Here is a 23,955-nt window from a genome sequence, read left to right on the forward strand (position 1 = left end):
TTTGACTTTGCAACCTCCCAATCCACCCTGCTCTGTGCATGACAGGGGGCGGCGCCCAAACTCCCCAATCGGCCCTGCTCTGAGCCCGACCAGGGGCTGCTCCTAGGGATTGGGCCTGCCCTCTGGCACCCGGGAGCAGGCCTAAGCCAGCAGGTCGTTATCTCCCAAGGGGTCCCAGACTGCGAGCGGGCACAGGCCGGGCTGAGGGACCCCCCCCCCGCCCCCCGAGGGCACAAATTTTTGTGCACCGGGCCTCTAGTACTTTTTATAACTCTGAAAAAGTAGCTCACATTTTAGAATCCCTTAAAAATTTTTGTGTACCATCACTGAGAACATTTAAAGGTATTTTAAATAAGGGTAATTCTGCCTCCTGTGGAGTTACTTTTTCAGACGAATCCAATTTGCATGGAACAATCTGAACCAAACACACAATGATCAAAAAAGTGTCAGAGCTCAATGGCTCAATGGATAGAGCGTCGGCCTGCAGACTGAAAGGTCCCAGGTTCGATTCCGGTCAAGGGCATGTACCTTGGTTGTGGGCACATCCCCAGCAGAGGGTGTGTAGGAGACAGCTGATCAATGTTTCTAACTCTCTATACCTCCCCCTTCCTCTCTGTAAAAAAAAATCAATAAAATATATAGTTTTTAAAGTGTCAGAATTAAGAAAGACTCGAGACTGGACTTTGGAATCTTAGCTCTTTAGGGCTCTACTTGAGGAGTGATTTTCTTCAACTCTATACCTTCTCCCTAGGAAATTTCATCCACACTCTTGATTTCAATTAGCTTCTACATGCTGACAAGTCTCAAAAGATCTATCTTCAGCACAAACCTCTCCTTTGACCTCTTGGTCTATATTCCCAAAACTACCTCTTCAAAATCTCCACTTAATGCCTCACAGGCACCTTAACTCAACACATGCCAACACAAATACATGATCTTCCTTCCCCAAACCTCCTCCTCACTCTAATGTTCCCTACTACCCACCCAGATGCACAAGCCAAAACTTCCCCTGGCTGCTATACAACCATAGTCACACACTGAATGTCCAACTACTTACCTCTCCATTCCAACCACTTCTCATCATCCCCACTGTCATCACTCTAGGCCAAGCCACCACTGCCTCTACAAGTCTTATGAGTCCTCTCCCTCATCCACTGATGCCTCTTTCTGCTATAATATCAAACTTACAGTAAAGTCATCCTCATATGGCACAAATCTGATCATGTCGTACCACTACTTAAAACCCTTCAATGTTTTTCCACTGCTCTTATGACAGACCAAAATCCTAAACAGATTCTGTAAGAGTTCCTATCAGGGTTCTCAACCTTTCCCTATTGACAATTAGGCCAGTTAATTTTTCATTTGGGGGTGGTGGGGAAGGTTTACTATACACTGTAGGATGTTTTAGCAGTATCCCCGGCCTCTACCCACAAATGTCAGGAGCACACCCCCTTGTCTCTCCTTCCACACCCCTTGTGACAGGCAAAACTATCTCCACACTGCTAAATGTCCCCTGGGGGACAAAATGACCCTTGGTTGAGAACCACTGGTCTGCATGTTCTGGCACCTATAACTAACCTCTGGCTATTCTCCTTTTTGCTGTCTAGGTTATTAACAGTGCTATTATGTGAGGCACAATAGTTAAGAGTGCAGAAGCCCAAATGTAAATTTCAGCTCTACCTCTTTCTAGTAACTGCAAATTACTTCCCTTCTCCATGCCTTGGATTCATCCTTGATAAAAGAGAACAGTAGACTCAACAGAGTTATGAGGATTAAATACATTTAAAGTAAAACGTAAATGGCCTATAACAAGAGCTCACTAATGCCAGCTGTTATTTTTGTTATCTGAATTCTCAATATTCTTTCAGCTCAAAAGCTTGTCCCTTAGAGTTCCCTCTGACTGGAAAGCTCTTCCCAACATCTGACAATTCCCTTCCCACCCACACCCCTGCCCTACCGCCTAAATAATTGCACTCATCCTTCAAAAACCATTTGAAATCATTTCTCAAGAATGCCTTCCCAAAACCTGAGTTGCCCTGTCACATACTCTATAACAAAACCATTTACTATTCACTCAAAGCACTTGACACAGTTAAATTGTTCTCTCAATTCCAAGAATACCACTGATTGTGACGTACACTGACATACACTGACAATCACAGCTTTCGATTTCAGAAAAGAAATCACCATACTAAATGTAGACATTAATTATGAAAGAAAAAAGGAGCTGAAAATTGAGGAACCAGTCTATTAGGTAATTACTTGCTTTATGTCTATTATCTTTTCTAGACTCTAAGCTACATAAGGGAAATGACCATGTTAGCCCTTTCCATCCCATATCCTCTGTACCTGACACACCATCTGTGAAGAGTAGATGCTCAATAAACATTTACTGAATGAATGACATTCAAAATTCATGGTTGTTTATTTGTTTTTAAGATTTTTTTATTTTTAGAGAGAGAAGGGAGAAGGAGAGAGAGAAGAACATCAATGTGAGAGCAAAACATCAATCAGCCGCCTCCTTCACGACCCCTGCTGGGATGGAACCCACAACCCAGGCATGTGCCCTGACTGGGAATCAAACCAGTAATCTTTCAGTGCACGGGATGACACCCAATCAACTGAGCCACATCAGCCAGGACCATGTTTTTAATTCTCACCCAAGGATATTTTTTCCATCAATTCTTAGAGAGAGAGTGGGGGGGGGGGGGGGGAGAGAGAGAGAGAGAGAGACTGATGTGAGAGAGACAACCTAGGTACATGCCGTTGACCAGAATCAAACTTGAGACCCTTCTGTCTTAGGGCCAACACTCTAACCACTGAGCAAACCTGCTAGGGCCAGGCCATGTTGGAATAAACAAACAAAACAAAACAAAAAAACCTCTATTCTCTCCCAGCCAGGTGACTCAATTGATTGGAGTGTCACCTTGTACATCAAAAAGGTTGTGGGTTCAGTTCCTGATCGTGGCACATACCTAGGTTGTGGGTTCAGTCCCTGGTCAGGGGGTGTACAGGAGAAAACCGATCTCTCTCTCTCTCTCTCTCTCCCCCCCCCTCCCTCAAACCCTCCATCCCTTAAACCAATAAACATCCTAAGGTAAAGAATAAAGAACCACCACCCTATTCTCAAATAAAACATGGCATTAATGTTCTTAATTACTGCTGATTATAATTCTTCTCTGCATTCTTTAAAAATATTTTTATTGATTTTTAGATATCAACTGAGCCACACAAGCCAGGGCGAGTCTTTGCATTTTTAAAAGCTAGTATCCTTGCCCTGGTAGGTATGACTCAGTGGTTAGAGCACAGGCATGAGTACCGATTCCCATAGGTTCAATTCCCAGTCAAGGGCACATACCTGGGTTGCAAATTGGAACCCCACCCCGTCAGGGTGCATGTGGGAGGCAATCAATCAATATGTCTCTCTCAAATCAATGCTTCTCTCTCTCTCTTTCCCCCATCCTCCTTTTGGTTCCCCCCCTCCCTTCTACTCTCTCTGAAAATCAATGGAAAAAATATCCTAAGGTGAGGATTAACAACAACAACAATAATAATAAAGCTGGTATCTTTGCTGTATTTTTATCCTTAACTTCCCAAGACCTAAAAATGAGTTATTCAAATAAAATAGCAAGATAACTATGAAAAGATCATTAGCTCTATTGAGCAATCAAGACTATCATTCCATACAACAATAACAATGAACAATATCTTTTAAACTAAGCACAAATGTTCCTTTTGTATCCTTCTTAGGCTGCGAAACCACAAATTTTTGGTTCTCATTACTGGATGCCGACAATGGCTATTACCTCCTTAGGCAGCAAAATGAAATCTAATCGGTGTCCATTAACAAATAAATAGATAAACCATATTTAGGATATACATACAATGAAATATTATTCAGTCATATAAAGGAATTAAGTCACTTAAAGGGGCGTGCAGGAATGAAATTCTGATACATGCTAGAACACGGGTAAATTTTGAAGACAGGATAAGTGAAATAAGCCAGACACAAAAGGACAAATACTATATAATTCCACTTATAAAATATCTAGGAAAGTCAAATGCAAGAGACATATGGTAAATTAAAAGTCTGCCTGGCTGGTGTGGCTCAATGGTCGAGCACCAGATACCTATGAACCAGGAGGTCATGGTCCGATTCCCAGTCAGGGCACATGTCTGGATTGCAGGCTCAATCACCAGTAGAGGGCAGGCAGGAGGCAGCCGGTCAATGATCGATTCTCTCTCATCACTGATGTTTCTACTTCTCTCTCCCTCTCCCTTCCTTGCCTTCCTGTCTCTGAAATCAGTACAAACATATTTTTAAAAAATAAAATAAAATGAATGCTTAAAAAAAAAAAGTTACCAGGGGCTGGGAGAGGGAAGTAGAAAGTTATTGCTTAATGGTTACAGAATTTCTGTGTAGAGTGATGAAAAGATTTTAGAAATAGATAGTGGTGATGGTTACACAACAGAGTGAATGTAATTAATGGCACTAAATTGTAGACTTAAAAATGGTTAAAATGTCAAATTTTATTATATGTATTTAAACAACTTTAAATAACTAGTAATGTAATATACCAAAACCATTGGTATATTTGAATTACATACTTCCAATGGGTGAATTATGTTATGTGAATTATATCTCATTAAGCTATTAAAAAATGAAATCCAAAACTTCTAGCAGCACAAATGTTAAACAGCCATAGAGCTTTCTTTCCTCCTTATTATTACAGGTACATTTATGTACCAAATATGTACACGTGTAAATTCTGCTCAAAAAAAAGTCTCTAAACACTATTTGCTAGACTCTAACTCCTATAAAACATGTTCAATTTCTATGCCTCTCACTGATTTTTTTAGAATTAAAAGAACTGTGCATTATGAGCATTAATTTTCTTTGGGTCATGGATCTTGAAAGAAATCACAGAATTTCAGAGCTGGAAGAATTCTCAGATCATCCAAAAACTAAGAAAGAGAGATCCAAGATGGTGGCAGAGTAGGTGGAGGTTGCACTCACCTCCTCTCAGAACCAAACTGGAATTACAACTAAAATATAAAACAATCAACCTGAATAACCAAACTGAAGACTAGCTGAACAGAAGTCTTATAACCAGGGATTTACAGAAGCCACATGGAAACTGGTAGGAAGGAAGAGACGAGAAGTGGGCTGGCCCCGCTCTCACAGATGGTGGCTGAGAATCCGGAAAGATCCCTCAGCTGCCAAGGTTCCCCCTTAGGAGCGAGGGGGTGTCAACGCCATGCCGGGCTCTGCTGCCCAGAGTGCCAGAGCCAGGAAGAAGCACCCACATAACATCTGGCTGTGGAGATCAGTTGGCATTCTGTCCGCCAGGGAGATAGGAGTCTGCCTGAAACCTAGGCACCCTCTTTAAAAAAAAATTTTTTTGCCGAAACCGGTTTGGCTCAGTGGACAGAGCGTCAGCCTGCGGACTGAAAGGGCCCGGGTTCGATTCCGGTCAAGGGCATGTACCTGGGTTGCGGGCCCATCCCTGGTGGGAGATGTGCAGGAGGCAGCTGATCGATGTTCCTCTCTCATCGATGTTTCTAACTCTCTCTCTCTCTCCCTTCCTCTCTGTAAAAAATCAATAAAATATATTAAGAAAAAATTTTTTTATTGATTTTTAGAGAGGAAGGGAGGGGGGCAGAGAGAGAGAAAAAAAACATCAATGAGAGAGAAACATCATCAGTGGGCTGCCTCCTGCACACCCCACTATTGGGATGGAGCCCACAACCCAGACCTGTGCCCTGATAGGGAATCAAACCCATACCTCTTGGTTCTTGGGTCAATGCTCAACTGATGAGCCACACCAGCTGGGCTAAGCATCCTCTTAAAGGGCCAGTACACAAAATCTTGTTTGCAGCCACTCAACCTGAACTCATGCCCTGCTGAGGGAGTCACCTGTCTGGGCCCAGGGTGTAGAGGTCTGGGCAGACTCAGAGGATATCAATGACTGAGTAGTGTGGCTCTAGGGTGGGAACTATTTCTCCCATCTTGCCAAGATCCTTACCAGTGGCTCCCCTTCACAAAGATGCACTAGTCCCACCCATCAAACTCGCAGCAGCCCCGCCCTCTGGACTCCCAGAAAACCCACTCTCCTGATTCCTGGCGGATCACCTTGCTGAGATAAAGCACTCCAAGAGATCCAGGCAAAATCCAGAACAAACTGAGATGTGGTTCTGGAACACAGGCCATTCCCACCACCTTGCTGAGTGCCTGAGGAGTGCCTCCCCCTCACCAGAGATCTACTAGCCCCACCCTGTGGATTCCTCACAGCCCTGCCCTGCTGAGCTCAAGCTCTCCAGGAGTTCTGGGTAAAATCCAGGCCAGATTGATTGGTCTGGTTCTAGCACAGGGGCTACTTTTCCCTCGCACATTCAATCCCTTTGTCCTTTTAGAGCCCTTCCTTCACACGGCCAAATCTTGGTCTGTTTGGGCCCAATAAACTCTGCTGCCCTTACCCTGACAATTCCATGAGACCTTGTCCCACCATAAAAGTCTGGGGAAACCCAGCGGATGGCAGCAAGCCTTGGTGTACCCTGGGACTTTTGCTAAGTGGCCTCAAACCCAGCACTGGCACCAAGTTTAAGACTGTATCAATCTAGTCAACATCGCTCACCCCTACCTCTGTGATTCACTGAGAACCTACCTCTTGCAACTCAAGTACTACCAGAGGCTCTTTCAGTGACTGAGCCTAACAGGTAGCCATTAGGCGGATCTCGGGGGTGCCTTGCTGACCTGCCCCTGGACTTAGTGCTGGTGGAAACCAGCCTTGATGTGCACTTGGTCCTTCTCACGTACACCCAGGCACAGCAGAGGCAGCCACAAACCGTGGGTCACTTTCTAGCTCCAAACAGGTTGCCCAGGACCAGACACAGACAGCATCTGACACTGATTTGCACCAAAGTCCCTCCCAAGAGTCCCAGAACAGACACATACATTGGCAAGCCTCAGTCAGCATCAGAGAAGGATCCAATTAGCTACACAAGAGGCACATCCAAAGGGAGACCTCAGCAGTTACTGAACCTTGCTGAGGCAAATTCCACTAAGTGTGGTTAACACCTCACAGCAGCTGATACATTGTGGTCAGGGTCAATCCTCAATCAGCTCAATCAGCCAACCTGAGGGTCAACCCCACGCATGAACAGGCTGTTAGCAATCAAGACTCAATTACAACAGGAGGACTCACATAACCCACACAAGGGACATTTCTGGAGCACCCAGCTAAGGTGATCAAGGAGATTGTGCCACTGGTCACTTAAAAAAATGAGAATAGTTTAAGAGAACTTATAGACAACATTAAGTATAATGATATCCTCATCATGGGGATACTAGAAGAATAATGAGAGCAAGAAATTGAGAGCCTATTTGAAGAACTAATGACTGAAAATTTCCCTAACCTGATGAAGGAAAAAGACATACAAGTCCAGGAAGCACAGCAAGTCCTAAGTAAGATGAACACAAAGAGGCCTACACCAAGACACGTCATAATTAAAATTCCAAGGGTCAAAGACAAAGACAGAATCTTAAAAGCAGCAAGAAAAAGACAGTTAGCCTCCCATAAGACTGTGAGCTGATTTCTCAACAAAACATATCAGACCAGAAGGGATTGGCATGAAATATTCAGTGATGAAAAGCAAGGGCCTATAACCAAGATTACCTTACCAGCAAGGCTATCATTTAAAAATTGAAGGTGAAATAAAGATATCTCCAGGCAACACAACACTAAAAGAGTTCATTACCACCAAACCAGTATTTCAAGAAATGTTGAAGCATCTTCATTAAGAAGAAGAAAGAAGAGGAAAAAAGAGAAACACAGTATGAAGAATAGAATGCCAATAAATATGTACTTATCAATAATCACTTTAGCCTTGACTGATTTGGCTCAGTGGATAGAGTGTCGGCCTGCGGACTGAAGGGTCCCAGGTTCGATTCCGGTCAAGGGCATGTACCTTGGTTGCGGGCACATCCCCTGTAGGGGGTGTCCAGGAGGCAGCTGATCGATGTTTCTCTCTCATCGATGTTTCTAGCTCTCTATCCCTCTCCCTTCCTCTCTGTAAAAAAATCAATAAAATATATTTTAAAAAAAATAATCACTTTAAATGTAAATGATTTAAATGCTCCAGCCAAAAGACAGAGTATAGCTGAATGGCTAAGAGAACAAGATCCATTTACAGAGGGAGGCAAAGTAGGTTTACAGTTGTTCATATGGAAAATAAAACAATAAGTAATAAGTAATAATAAAAAATATACACTAATAAAAGAGAAAAACACAAATTGGTGTCACTCCACTACGACCACCAGCCAATCAGAGCAACTATGCAAATTAAGCCAACAAAGATGGCGGTTAATTTGCATATGCAGGCATGGAGCGAAGACTGAAGGCTCCAGCTGGAGTGAAAAGTGAAGAGTGAAGACTGAAGATTGAAGACTGAAGAGGCTTGGCTTCTCCGCTGCAGCTGCAGTGGAGAAGTCAGGCCTCACTGCGGCCGGACCAAAGGCCTGGGTCCCAGATGCCGGAGGAAAACTGGTGCCAGCAGCCAGGGGAAGGAAGGCCTATTGTGTGAATCTTCGTGCAACAGGCTTCCAGTAAACAATAAAAATACAAGAATAAACTCTGTGTTTCACATACTCACAACTGTATAAATACCCCACTGACATAAATGAATATATCTTCCAGACAGAAAATCAACAAGGAAAGAGCGGCCTTAAATGACACACTAGATTAGATGGATTTCATTAATATCTTCAGAGCATTTCACCCCAATGCAGCAGAATATACATTCTTTTCAAGAGCACATGGAACCTTTTCTAGGATAGACCACATGTTAGGACACAAAACAAGTCTCAATAAATTTAAGAAGATTGAAATCAAATATCAAGCATCTTCTCTGACCATGATTATATGAAACTAGATATCAATCACAAGAAAAAAATCTGAAAAACACAAAAACACATTGAGGATAAATAACATGTTACTAAACAAAAAATGAGTTAACAATGAGATCACGGAAGAAATAAAAAGATATCCTGAAACAAATGAAAAGGAGAACACAACAAGCCAAAATCTAAGGGACACAGGGAAAGTAGTCCTAAGAGGGAAATTCCTAGCATTGCAGGTCTACCTCAAGAAACAAAATAAATCTCAAATAAACAATCTAACCTTACACCTAAAGGAGCTAGAAAAAGAATAACAACATGGCCAGTGTGGCTCGGTGGTTGAGTGTCAACCTGTGACCACATGCTCAGGTTGCGGGCTTGATCCCCAGTAGGTGGCATGCAGAAGGTAGCCGATAAATGCTTCTCTCTCATCATTCTCTCATCAATGTTACTCTCTCTCTCTCTCTCTCTCTCTCTCTTTCTCCCTTTTTCTCTGAAGTCAATAAAAAAATATATTCAAAAAACAAACAAACAAAAACAAAAAACAAAGCCTAAAGTAAGATGAAAGAAGTAATAAAAATCAGAGCAAAAACAACAACCCAAAATAGTCTTTATAAAATACAAAAGATCACTGAACCAAGAAGAGTTGGTTCTTTGAAAAGAGAAGACTAGATTAATAAACTTTTAACCAAATTCGTCAAGAAAAAGAGAGGACCCAAATGAATAAAATCAGAAATGAAAGAGGAGAAATAACAGCTGACACCACAGAAATAGAAAGGACTGTAAGAAAATATTACGAACAACTATATGCCAACAAATGGACAATCTGGGAAAAATGGATAAACACACAATCTCTCAACACTGATTCAAGGAGAAACAGAAAATCTGAATGAACTGATTACATCTAATGAAACTGAAGTTATAATCAAAATGTTCCCAACAAACGAAAGTCCTGGACCAAATGGCTTCACAGGTGAATTTTACCAAAGGTTCAGAGAAGAACTAGCACCTATCCTTCTCAAACTATTCCAAAAAAATTCAAGAAGAGGGAAGGCGCCCTGGCCTGTTGGCTCAGTTGGTGGGAGCACTGTTCCGTACACCAAAAGTTGGTGGGATTGATTCCCAGTCAGGTCATCAGATTGCAGGTTTGATCCCCTTTTATGGTGCATACAGGAGGCAACTGATTGATGTTTCTTTCTCACATCAATGCCTCTCTCTCTCCCTCCCCATTTCTCTCTCTTTAGAATCAGTGAAAACCATATCCTGGAGAAAGGATTTATTTAAAAAAAGAGAGAGAGAGAGAGAGCCCAGCCTGGTTCAGTGGTAGAGCACAAACCAAGAGGTAATGGATCAATTCCGAGTCAGGGCACATGCCCAGGTTGCAGGCTTGATCCCCAGTAGGGGGCATGCAGGAGGCAGTCAATCAATGATTCTCTCATCACCAAATCCATCTCTCTCTCTCCCTCTCCCTTCCTCTCTGAAGTCAATAAAAGTATTTTTAAAAAATGAAAATGTACATACTATCCAAAGCAATGTATAGATTGAATGCAATTCCTACCAAAATACCAACGGCATATTTCATAGAATTAGAACAAACAACTGAATTTTAGTATGTATATGTGCTGTGAAAGATAGCACAACAATCCAATTAAAAACTGGGTAGAAGATCTGAATAGCTATTTTTCCAAAGAAGACATAGTGATTGCCAACAGATACATGAAAAGGTGTTCAATATCACTAATCGTCAGGAAAATGCAAGTCAAAACCACAATGAGATATTGCCAAACACCTGTTAGAAAGGCTCTCATCAAGAGAACAAGAAATAATAAGTGTTGGCAAGGATGTGGAGAAAAGGCAACTACTGTGAACTGGTGAAATAAAAATTGGTGCAGCCACTATAGAAAACAACACAGAGGTTCTTCAAAAAATTTTAAATAGAACTGCTTTATGGTCCAGCAATTCCATTTCTGGGTATTTATCTAATGAAAACAAACAAAAAACAACAACACTAACTCAAAAAGATATATACACCCCGATCTTCATTGCAGTCTTATTTACAATAGCCAAGATATGGAAACAACCTTTTTGACATTTATCTCTCAGCTTCATCTGTTTCCTTATTTACAAATAAGGCTAATAATAATAATACCTACCCTACCAAACTCACAAGGTTACTGTGAGAAACAAGATATGGAAGTACTTTCAAAATCATGAAAAGTTATAGAAAACAAACAATTAATGAAGGAGCTGGAGAAGATTCAGATACAGTATAGCAGAGTGAGTGGTTGTATGCTCAGACTTTGGAGCCAGAGTTCATTTGTTTGAATCTAAGCTCTACTATTTCCTAGCTATGTGACGACCTTAGAAAAGTTACTTAACTTTTCTGTGCAATGGTTTCTTCATCTGTAAAATGAAAATAATAATAAAGCCAATCTCAGAATTTTGTGAGGATTGAATTAATTAATGCATTTTTAATACTTAGAATAGTGTTTGTCACAGAATAAGTACTCAAATGTTGGATGTTAGAACTTTATAACAATTTTGTAAATAAAGTATCGTACCCTCAAAAAGAGTTCAAATACTTAATGACAGTACAAAAAGAGCCTAACAGGTGCTGGTATCCTCTCCCGTTTCAGAAATTTGAGTATATGCCTCCAATTTTGGAAGTAAACATTTTACATAGTTTCAATTTTCAACTAAAACTACGAGGCTTCCAAAATACTTTACTTATGCAAATATTTAGTATGATTGTAGAGTAATAGCTACTTTATTTCATTTTAAAATATCCTTTACCTTTTTATTTAAAAATATCTGATTTTTAAATTTTGTTAAAGTAATATAAATTTTGTCATCAATTTTTAGATTACTTTTCTTTGCTTCAAATATTCTCCTACAGAATTTGACTTCTAATTCAAAAGCTATCTGAGTAGCTTAAAAGAGGAAAAATGTAACAATGAACTGGCCAAAAAAGACTGTGTAATATATCAAAAGGAAATAGCACTAGTTCGAAATGAGTTATTTACTAAGAATAACTAAGAGGAAGTGATGAGGGATTAATTCTCACCAAAAAAATATAATTTAATACTGCAGTACTCTAAACAATTCAAATACTACATCAGTTTACGGGCAGTTCTGCAGCTACAGAGAGAGTCAGAGTCTGAAATCAAGTTGGCACCTCACTAAGAAATCACAGCTAGGAGTTATCTTAAATTTCTAATATGCAACAGGAAATGTTGCTAGTGATTCAACAGGTGACACCCCTTCCTTTTTTTTTCTTTTTCTGAGTTGTCAACAAAATGAAACAAAAATGCTCCAGAAGCCCTGCTATTAGCTAAAAATTAAACATAAAAATTCCACTGCAATATTTAAAAAAACAGCTAAAACATTGAATCTGAGCAGATAACAAATAAGGATTATTTCTATCAACATTTATACAGTGCCTCCTGTATATAGCCCAATGACATCTATAATCTAGTTATCATATTTTCAAGATTCTAATTACCTTGAGTTTCAATATGAAGATTAATTTTAAATTTCAATATATTAGGACTATAGTTATAATTATAAACATCAATATATTAGTTCTAGTACCTAGAAATCACATTATCCACAAAAAGAAAATGAAAAATTAATTTAAATGAGTTGAATAAATATCCAAGTAAAGAGATGGCAACTATATTTTATTCTAATACAGTATTTCAGAAGTCAAATACATTATTTATAGCAAACATTCTGAAACCAGCTCAAAGAATGAACGTCTATAACTCTCTAACCCCAGCATTTTTACAACATTCTCATCTGCACATGTCAGTGTTGAGAGGGGGTTTTCCACACACACCTCTCTGGCAATGTTACTCAGAGCTTCATCTTCTGCAGAAAATCGGTCTTTCACAGGTGTCCTTTTCCTTCCAGAACCAGGAGTCCCCATCTTGTCTTGATAGTCTTTTAACTCTGAAAGATGATTCAGTCTGTTTTCAGCCCTGAAATAAACAGAAATAGAATAATTTAGGATATTTCTCTTTGCGCAGTTTTAACACTCATTTATACATTCACTTTTTAAAAAGAGAAATATTTATGTATATACATATAAATTAAAATTTATCATGAAATACTTTTTCTCATTATCAAATTATTCCAATAATATTTAGAATATTTAATTTTATACTAATTACTGAACCTCTCAAAACTTTTTTACCATACTACCCATGGCAACCTATGAGAACGTGTTATTACATTAGCCTCAGAAAACTGCAGTCAACAGTCATTTTACTTGTTTAAAATTACTACAGCTATTTCTAAAATCTATTTCCATTCTAGAGGCTAGAGGGAGGGCAGAGAGGAATTTCAGAAAAGTCCTTCAGCCTAAAGCTTTGAGAGAACACATTCAAAATATTTTAATGTAGGTCTTAAAGTTACAAAGGTAACTTGGCTTTTTAGTGTAATTTTAGAAAATTCCAATTAACCCATTACCACATAAAGATCAAATGAAGGTTTATTTTATTGCAATTAACAATAACCAACATTGCCCATCAACAAATATCTGAGTCCCTGCTATTGCCAGGTAGTATGGAAGTGCCAAATATAGTGATAAACAAAACTGAAGTAGGCCGATGATTAAGAATATATTTATGAATCCATTATTTTTGTTAAGTATTATAGGTCTATTTTTAGAAGAAACTAGAAGAAAAATTAATCCTTCAAGATTAAATAACAAAGATGATTACAAAAAAGACCATCTAACTACCTTTCTAACACAAAGTACATATTTGAAATTAAAGATTCTCATGGGAGTTGCATCCCAATTTGTATGAACTTCCACTTCTTGAGAAATACAGCTCAATTAGCTAAACACCCATTAACTTAAAATTTTTCTAATTTTAACACAATAAATTTGCAAAACTTCATTACACTGTGAGTCACAAAAGAATTCTCAAGTAAATTTTCCTAACAGAATAAACTATATTAAAACTATGAGTGACTTTAATGTACTGGAATTTACTTGATTCAGGCAAAACAAAACCACTCCATCTATCTATCCACTCTTCCAAAAAAGTATTCTCCAATGAAAATTCCAGCCATTCTCATTTTATCTGGCATCATTTCTTATTCCCCATGTTTGTCAATCAGAATGAAGAGTGATGATAGTTTATTACTCTGCCATAGAAAATATATCTGGATATAAGAAAAGAACTCATTTAAATGGAAACAAACAAAAGAATGAATGTCTAAAAGTAGCAGCGGATAAATCTGAGCTACTAATGAGGAGAATTTCTGAAAAACACAACTTTCTCAGTAGTCTCCCATCCTCTTCATCCTCAGCATAATTTTAAAGATCGTTCATAGCTTACTTAATAGTAATGGTGCACAAATACTAATCACCTACTGAGGAAAAAAAAAAGCAGCAGGCAATACAAAGTTCCTTTTCAGACTAGAATGACAATTTAGCTAACATCCTACTGGGTATCATCCAATTATTGTCCTTCAGCCAGCTTTCCAAGGACACACTGAAAGACATTTCACAGAAGCATGAGACAAAAACGTAGGCATTTTCTAATTCTAGACACACAAAAATAATTACAGAAGAAAAAAGATGTTGCTGAAAGTATATGCAACAGTAGTTTCATTAGGAGGATAGGATTATGGATACTTTTTTTTGCTTTTTCTTGATTCTCTAAAATTTCAATAGCACTGGAGAAAGATACATGCATTTTTGAAAAATTAAAACATTCAAATCCAAGGCTCAAAGAATAAATTGGCCTCAACGTGGATCACAACCAAATTAGGCACAATATACTATACAGCTGAGGCATACTACCTGAATGAAGCCAATGATGATGGTACACTTTTGAATACACTTTTTTCTTCTCTTTCCCCAGAATCCATTTTGCTTCTTTCTTAACTAGTACTGCCATAGACTTCAGACCTGCCAGGATATGCCTAGCACAGAGATTTACATAAAGAATTATCTTGGCCCTGGCCGGGTAGCTCAGCTGTTTAGAGCACTGTCCTGACATGCCAAGGTTTCAGGTTCGATCACAGGTCAGGGAACATACAAGAATCAACCAATGAATACATAAATAAGTGCAACAAATCTCTCTCTCTCTCTCTCTCTCTCTCTCTCTCTCTCTCTCTCTAACTCTAAAAGAATCAATAAAAAATTTTAAATTATCTTTTCTTACAAATGCCTCAAAACAAAACTGTTTCAACAAGCTTCAGGCTAACCAGTCTGGAGAGTAAGATGACAAAAGGAAGGGACAGCGGAAGAGGATAAACAGGAAATGGGAATAAGTTCTTGCCTGTCTTCTTGGTCCTACCTACAGAGGGTATCTAGGTTTTTATGTGATTGGCCAGGTCTTATCATCTTTTTCAACTGCACAAGAGGCAGACCAACCATTACCAATTTAATAAAACAATCCAGTGCTTCGGGCCGGCGTGGCTCCTGGTTGACTTATAAACTATGAGGTCATGGTTCGATTCCCAGGCACGGTCAGGGTTGGGGTTTGATCCCCAGGGTGAGGCATGCAGGATGCAGTGGATCAATGATTCTCTCTCATCATTGATGTCTCTGTATCTCTCTCCCCATCCCTTCCTCTTTGAAATCAATAAAATATAAAATTAAAACAATCAAGTGCTTTTGAAGAATTATATTATTTGTACTCTGTAGGCAGGCATCCTTAAAGGTGTTCAGCTCCTATGCAATCTATCTTCTAATAACTCCAGAACATTCTATATCAGTGATAGGAGAAAACCTTAGAAGAAATAATGGAAAACTGCTTTTCAACAAAATGATAAAAATAAGGATAAAGACTCAAATATATGATTTCTGTTTCTTATCCTAAAAGGACTTTCAGTAAGTTTCTATCCCAAAGGACACTTTCCTGAGGAGCCATGCTACTCTCTCCCAGCTTTTCCTTAGTGGTATCGACTACACCTAGAGCCAAACCTTTACACCAACAAAAACAAAAGGCCTGCATTTTGTCAAGTCCTTTACCCAGACAATGTCAAGCTGATTTTTTCCAGATGGTTTTGTCATTACGTATTGGTCTATCTAAGGCAGCGGTTCTCAACCTGTGGGTCGCGACCCCTTTGGCAGTCGAATGACCCTTTCACAGGGGTCGCCTGAGACCATCCTGCATATCAGACATTTACATTATGATTCATAACAGTAGCAAAATTATAGTTATGAAGTAGCAATGAAAATAATTTTTTTAAATATATTTTATTGATTTTTCACAGAGAGGAAAGGAGAGGAGTAGAGAGTTAGAAACATCGATGAGAGAGAAACATCGATCAGCTGCCTCCTGCACACGTCCTACTGGGGATGTGCCCGCAACCAAGGTACATGCCCTAGACCGGAATCGAACCTGGGACCTTTCAGTCCGCAGGCCAACGCTCTATCCACTGAGCCAAACCGGTTAGGGCAACAATGAAAATAATTTTATGGCTGGGTCACAACATGAGGAACTGTATTTAAAGGGCCAAAAGGTTGAGAACCACTGATCTAAGGGAAAGAAGGGAAGTACCTTCAGAATGTTGTGGAATATAAACCTTCCAAAATAGATACATCAGGAAGGCTTTCTCTTCTCCAATGATCTTCTCATATAACACATTTCTGAAAAACAGGCATTTTGCCACATTAAGTGGCACTTCAATCATGAGATTGTTCCCTTTTGTGAGAACAGAATGTGTATGTAATGTCAGTATGTCACATTCTAAATACAGCACACTTAGTTCTGTCTGGGTACTGATAGTTGCACTTCCCTCATATCTAAGCATTTCATCATGGAGAACTCAAAACACTGGCATGGTAACAACTCTGCATCAGAGTTGTCATTACAGATAACTCTGGTCTGCACAATGAAACACTTGGTAGTTATTCATAAGCAATTCACGGTATCTGGAATGGCACCTGAACTAAAGGCAGGGTGACTGCAGTTGTTCCCCCTGAACGGGATTTCCAGTGAGAGGGCGTGAGTTCATCTGATTGCACAAGCAACTGCTGCACTGTCCTTCCTGCTGCCTGAGCCTTGGTTTCTTCATCTGTAGAGCATAAACAACTGTCCCACTATTTAACATGGTTAATGTGAGGCTCAAAGGCACTAAGTGCAATCACTTAATAAACTTATAAAGCACCATAATTGTTTAAAGTATCTTGAATTAACTATCTCTTTTACATATTTAGTTTATGAAGCTGATAAAAGGGCAATCCTTGCCTTTCTTTACAATTTCATACTTTTAACTAACCAAAAATATCTTCAAGTTATTTCCTACACCATGCATTAGATGATATCATTAGCCATGGTAAGAAATTTTGCTAAAGCATGGAACAATCTGGAAAAAATAAAAATGCCTTAAAAAAATAAAAATGCCTATAGTATAATCGTTATACTATTCAGTATATTTACATAATGAAATTTAAAAATGTTTAAGGTACTTTGTGGTCTTCAGTTTATTTTTGGAAATCTAAATGAATACACGGGTTTTGAGACTGTGACCTTATAATGGGTGTTATTAATAGCCTTATTTGAACACTTGACTTAGAAGAAAATAGAAGATAGAGGTCATTAAATGGTACACTTAAGATCTATGCATACCTTTCTAAATAATTTTAAAAATATTTATTTATTTATTTGAGAGAGAAAGAAACATCAATTTGTTGTTCCACTTATTTATGCATTCATTGGCTGATTCTTGTATGTGCCTTGACTGGTGATCGAACCTGCAACCTTGGTGTATCGGGACTTGGTGTAAATGAACTACCTAGCCAGTCTATACAATTTTTACTTCAAAAGGAAAAGACCTCTAAGCAAATATTGAACTCTAGTCAATGATGCACGTACTGAAATATTTAGGGTTGAAGTGTACTGATATCTGCTACTTATTTTGAAATGCATCCAAAAAAGTAGAAATAATGGATAAGAGGAATGAATATAGAGTATAGATAGGTGATAAAGTATAGTAAAACATTATAGTGGAATCCAGATAGCAGGTACATGCATGTTCACAGAACTCTTTCAACTTTTCTGTGTGTTTGAAAGTTTTTATGTTGGAGGGAAAACTAACTGGATGAGAAGGTAGACAACTAAGTAAACAAGAGTCACAGGAACTGAGAACTGCAATAAAAAATATTTTCTTAATTTCATTCCATGATATTTTTTGGTTTTCAATAAACAAAATAGGTTAAAAACTAATGTTGGTCATCTCTGGTAAAACCATAATTTTCTACCAGATTTAACATTAACCATCACTCTTAGAGACAATGAAATTCGAAGTAAATGAAAAACACATTGCTAATTTTAAGCAGAATAAACATTGAATTAACCTTTAAAATTAAAAATCTGACTCAAATCAAAAGGTCAAATTAGAACAAAAAAGCAACCACTAATGTCCTCAAAGTTCTGGGGAAAAACACATCAATTTTTAAGTCTACAAGTTTTTATTATCAGGGAAAAGTTATTTGAAATTTTCCGTTTTCCCTGAAGGCCTCTATGATTCCTTCCACCCCCTGTAGCTCACTCACTGGAAAAAAAAAAATAATAGCAACATGAGATATTTTTATATGAGAAAGGAATCCTATATAATAAAACCCTAATATGCAAATCGACCAAATGGCAGAACGACTGGTCGCTATGACATGCACTGATCACCAGGGGACAGATGTAGGAGCTGCCTCCTGATGGTCAGTGTGCTCCCACAGGGGGAGCACTGCTCAGCCAGAAGCCGGTAAGGAGTGAGGAGTCCCAGACGGCAAGAGCTCTGGACTGTGAGAGGGATGTCCACCGAGGGTCCTGGACTGCAAATGTCGTGCACCAGGCCTCTAGTTTTTACATGAGAAAGGAAGATGTCAACATTTTCCCTCTTTGGAGCCATGCTTGTCGGTCAGCTTTGTGCAGCTTAAACCTGCCTTAGATAGAAAGGGCTAACAAATATCCTGAATGGTAGGCAAGATACCAGAAGGCAACAAGGAGACATAATGCAATATTAGTATAATGTTCATGGGGAATGATTGCAGAGAAGAGCAGAGCTAACAAACACCACAGCTGTGAGTAGCTAATCCAAGTGTCACTCCAATCCAGCGATATATGCAATGAGTTCCCCTTAAGTTGCACTTACTTCTACTCATAAAAGTCCTAATACCAACACTTGGTTCCTTTTTATAAGAATAAAGAGAAAATGCCTGGCCAACGTAGCTCAGTGGTTGAGCATCAACCTATGAACCAGGACGTCAGTTAGATCTCCAGTCAGAGCACATGACCAGGTTGCGGGATCAATCCCCAGTGTGGGGTGTACAAGAGGCAGCCAATCAATGATTCTCTCTCATCACTGATGTTTCTATCTCTCTCTCCCTCTCCCTTCCTCTCTGAATCAATAAAAAAAAAATACTTTTAAACAATGGCTTAAATGGTAAATTTTGTCATGTATATTTTACCACAATTTAGGAAAAAAAACAACAACTTGGGATGGGTAACAAAAGGTGAGTTTGGTAACAGAGGTTAACAGTGACTGTCTCATTTCCTTGACGATCCACTTAGATTTAGTAATATCCACGACAGGGAAAGAAACATCTACTCCAAAACTGATCCCCCCCCCCCATTTCTTTCTTTAGTCTTATAATCCTTGGGTCACTTAACTGAATTTTTTTTTAAAGCAACAACAGGTATGCTTACTAACTGTAGTGTTTGTTATTATTAATGATTTAAACCATTTAACAGGAAAATAAATATTTAAACATCCTAATCCTCTGCATACAGTATACTGTACTACTCGCTTTAACTTAGAAAACAGAGGGCCAAAAGATTGCTCCTAGCTGGTAAAATGTTTCCACTTAAAAAAGTGGGGAGTGTTGAAGGAATAACAAAGCGATCAGAACAAGTAACTTAAAAATTAAACTTGTTGCCCAGCCTATGTGGCTCAGGGGTTGAGCATCCACCCATGCACTAAGAGGTCACCAATTCAATTGCAAATCAGGGCACATGCCCAGGTTGCAGGCTCAATCCCCAGTAGGGGTGTGCAGGAGGCAACCCTCTCTTAGATATTTCTCATCGATGTTTCTAACTCTCGATCCCTCTCCCTTCCTCTCTGTAAAAAATCAATAAAATATATTAAAAAAATACCAGGGCTGGAGATCTCCCTCTCTATCCCTTTCTCTCTCTAAAAATCAATAAAAACACACTTTACAAAAATTTAATTTGTTTCCTAAAGCAGTAGATATATTTTATAGCATAAGTTCTTAAGCCCTGACCTGTGTGGCTCTGTTGGTTGGAGTGCTGTCCTATACACCAAAAGGTCTCAGGTTCAATTCCTGGTCAGGGCACATACCCAGGATTTGTGGGTTTGATCCCATTTGGGGCGTGTAGGAGAAGCAATCAACTGGTCTCTCTCTCTCCCCACCCGCCCCCCCCCCTTAAAAGTCAATGAACATGTCCTTGTGTGAAGAAAAAAAACCAACTAGTTAAAATGTTGGTGTTCACAATGAAGGAAAACCGAGATATACAGAGTTCAAAGTGAAAACAATGGAAAAGATGAACTATGATCCTTTTAAAAAGGTTTTAATATCCCACTTCTGAAAATCAAAACATGCTCATATGCATGCTTTGTACAAGTAAAGCTTGTACTCAGGCTTTCCCAACCTCTTTTCCACCATCTCACCTCTGCTCTGCTCTAACCTCACTTATTTTGGCGGGGAGGGAGGGAAGAGGGAGTAAAAGGCTGAAACAAGGAAGGAATATAACAGGAATAAATCAGGTAATAGGAATAGAGAAGGGGTAAAAACCAAAAACACTGCAGTTTATTTTTTTCTTCTCACATTGAATACTAAAAACACCTTCATCATCAAATGCTACCAACCAAATTTCTAAGGGCAAGAAAAAACTAATTTCCTGAAGTCACAACCTAAAGTAAAGGAAAGGACACAGGCTTTGCATCTGTAAATTAAGTCTATATGCCAAACTCCTCCAACAACCTTTACTGCAATACAGGTTACAATTAAAAATGATGACATGAACCTTGGTCCAAAGGGTGGAGCCCTAAGCTCTTTTACAGCTTTCTAGTCTAACAAGTGAGATCAGTTAAAGAACTTTAAACTCCAGCGCTTCATTGTCTAAGTATAGGAAACACCAAGGTTTTTATGCGAAGCACATGGTACAGGCAGCTATGCTGGGAGCTACCTACCATCTGATAATAACCAAGAGTTTAAAGAGGTAACTTCATGATATTGCACTGCTAACAGCTCTATGGGAAGAAGAGAATGAGAATTTGGGCAGAAGCTAATCTCTGTATGAACTCAAAATAATCCTGCAAAACAGCTCATCACTCCAGTGTCCTTTTGATCCCAATGACAAGTGTGAAGGTCTCTGAATTAAACTATTTCAACTAGGGGCATGGCCTCCCTATGCCAGTAATAGTAATGCTTTGCCCCTGTTGTAAAACATATGGCTGATTCTTGGCAAACACTCTCAGAACCAGAATGTAATATCAATACTGATACAGTCCTGTGCTCTTGTGTGTGCACATTTTCCTAAAACACTTTCCTCATTAGTTTTCCTTGATCATGCTCTTTCCTTTAAAAAGGAAGACAAAACACTGGATCCTAGGGTATGCATGCTAAGCAGATTTTCACCCCAAAATGTAGCCTTAATCTTCTGAAGGCAAATGTCCTTTACAGGCTCCTTCTGTGGATGCCACTTTCCCTAAACCGCAGGCCTTCCGGATTCACAGCAGGACCGGGACAGATTACAGTTATGTGGTAGGTTCTGTCAGGCAAGCTTTGACAAGGCCTCAAAATAGACCCTGGGCACCAGCCAGGGAAACTGCCACTCACAAGTCCCAACTTCATCATAACACATTAGCCCTGTAGCACTTTTATTTTTCTCTAGTCTCTCTCATGTTAAAAGGGCAAAGATTCCTGAATCTCCTCTAGTCATGAGTGAGCTACGTAATATAGAAATTATAAATTGTAAACCTCCTTTATCCTGCTCACCACACTCTGCAAAGTAAAGACTGAATCTGTGCCTACCTCCTGCCTTGGGAAATTAACCCATCAATAGCACTCTGGTTTGCAAAAGGATTTTTAGATCTCAAACTCCACAGAGGTTTATTTTATTATGAATAGACTGGGATGAAGAAGATAAAGGAAAAAGAGACTTGGGTTATTTATTTCCATCATGACTAATAACATAGTAGCAGACTTCAGCAGGGCAAGAAGTTAAATGATATACAATGTTTTTAATCGACATTGGTAATAAAGTTATCAAGCAATCAACCTACTACAAAAGGTATTCATTTAACTATTACCAATTATAAATGAAGTGATTTGTCCATAACAGTACCAGTCCTTAAGCTACAGTGTGTTTATCCTGACCAGGACAAATAAAATTAACTACCTGTTACTCTAAAATGTTTTAAATTGTCTTATAAAATACAGTTGCAGTATTTTTTTAAATGGAAAGAATAAGTAGTAATTAAGAGCTCCTTTCTCCTTCTGCAAGGTTAAGAAATAAGTTAACTTCTACTACAAAATAAAGCCAAACATAAGATTGAAATAAATTTTTAAATTTCACAATACTGCAATCACACTTTCAGAAATACATTCCATACACATACCCATGGACTAGTACAAAGACTTATAAGTGAGTTGTTCACTGTAGCAGCATTTGTATAAAACTACAATCTAAATGCCTATTAATAGGAAATGGCAAAATAAATTACAAAAAATGAATAAATTATGGTTCATCTACATTAGGCAGGAAATCCAGTCTTTTTAAAAAATCAGATGGGAAAGTGGTTCAGCGGAAGTAGAAGAGGATATAGGAGGGATAAACGGTGATGGAAGGAGACTTGAATTAGAGTAGTGAACACACAATACAATGTACAGATGTTGCAGTGTAGAATTGTACACCCAAAACTTATACAATTTTATTAGCCAATGTCACCCCAATAAATTCAATTAAAAAGTTTTAAAAAATCAGATGGCCTTATATACTAATATAGAAAGAGCTCTAAAGCACATCAAGGGTAAGAATGAAAGAAATAGGACATTTCTCCTAAACATATGTGATTACATATGTAATAGAAAATTTGGAGAAGGGTACACAGGAAACCATTAACAGTGGTTGCTTGGATTAGAGGGTGGGGGAGTGAGAAAAGTTTATCATAGAAGGGAGTTTTCCTTTTCACTATATAACGTTTTCTTTTTAAATGTTTTATCAATTTTAAAACGTCCTACAAAAATCTACTGAATCCATAATGTGAGCATTCTCCTTCCGTGTATGCCATTTTTTCCCTCTTCTTAACCACTTCTACTCTTATCTACTGCTGTCCCTACTGCTAGACCAAAACAAAAGCATGCATATGCAACAAATCTCAGAGTTTCTTCAAGAAATACAATAGCCTGGCCAGTGTTGCTCAGTGGTTGAGCATCAACCTATGAACCAGGAGATCACGGTTCCCAGTCAGGGCACATGCCAGCGTTGATCCCCAGTAAGGGGCGTGCAGTAGGCAGCCGATTAATGATTCTGTTTCATCACTGATGTTTCTATCTCTCTCTTCTTCTCCCTCTCTGAAATCAATACAAACATATTTTTTTAATTTTTTTAAAAGAAATAGAATTCTGTCTCCCACCAAAATCAAGAAATAATAGAACAAATGAAAAAGTATAACATGATAAATCCAGTTTTTAGCCCATTGTTTGATTCCTTTTAAGTCTGGCCCAATTTATTATAGGCCAATAAGTTTTTTTTTTTCCTTTGTGATTTCTTTATTGCTTTTGGCATAGAATAGATGGGCAAAAACAATGAATAGACCATTAACAGAATAAGAAGCATAAATGGTCAATATATATATATACAGAGAATATTTAACCTCATAGTCATCAAAAAGTATGTAAATTACATTATGGGGTTTTTTTGCAGATGGAACTGGAAAAAATAGGAATAAGGATAATATTGATTGTTTGTTAGGGTGTGATATGATGAGCTCATATAGTTCACTTGAGACTGTAAATCATTTCAAATGATTTTGCAATATGTATTAAGAACCTAAAACTTAATGTTAATCTTATT

General features: G+C 38.6%; 1 protein-coding gene across 1 annotated transcript in view; it reads right to left on the minus strand.

Annotated features, from left to right (window-relative positions):
• The window catches only part of LRRFIP2 (leucine rich repeat (in FLII) interacting protein 2), a 96,862-nt gene that overhangs the window by 71,717 nt on the left and 1,190 nt on the right, over positions 1-23,955 (minus strand). The window contains 1 exon segment of the mRNA XM_015561271.1: positions 12,735-12,876. Coding sequence (XP_015416757.1) covers positions 12,735-12,876 — 142 coding nt within the window.

Source organism: Myotis davidii, unplaced genomic scaffold (assembly GCF_000327345.1).
Source record: "Myotis davidii unplaced genomic scaffold, ASM32734v1 scaffold395, whole genome shotgun sequence".
Classification (NCBI taxonomy): domain Eukaryota; kingdom Metazoa; phylum Chordata; class Mammalia; order Chiroptera; family Vespertilionidae; genus Myotis; species Myotis davidii.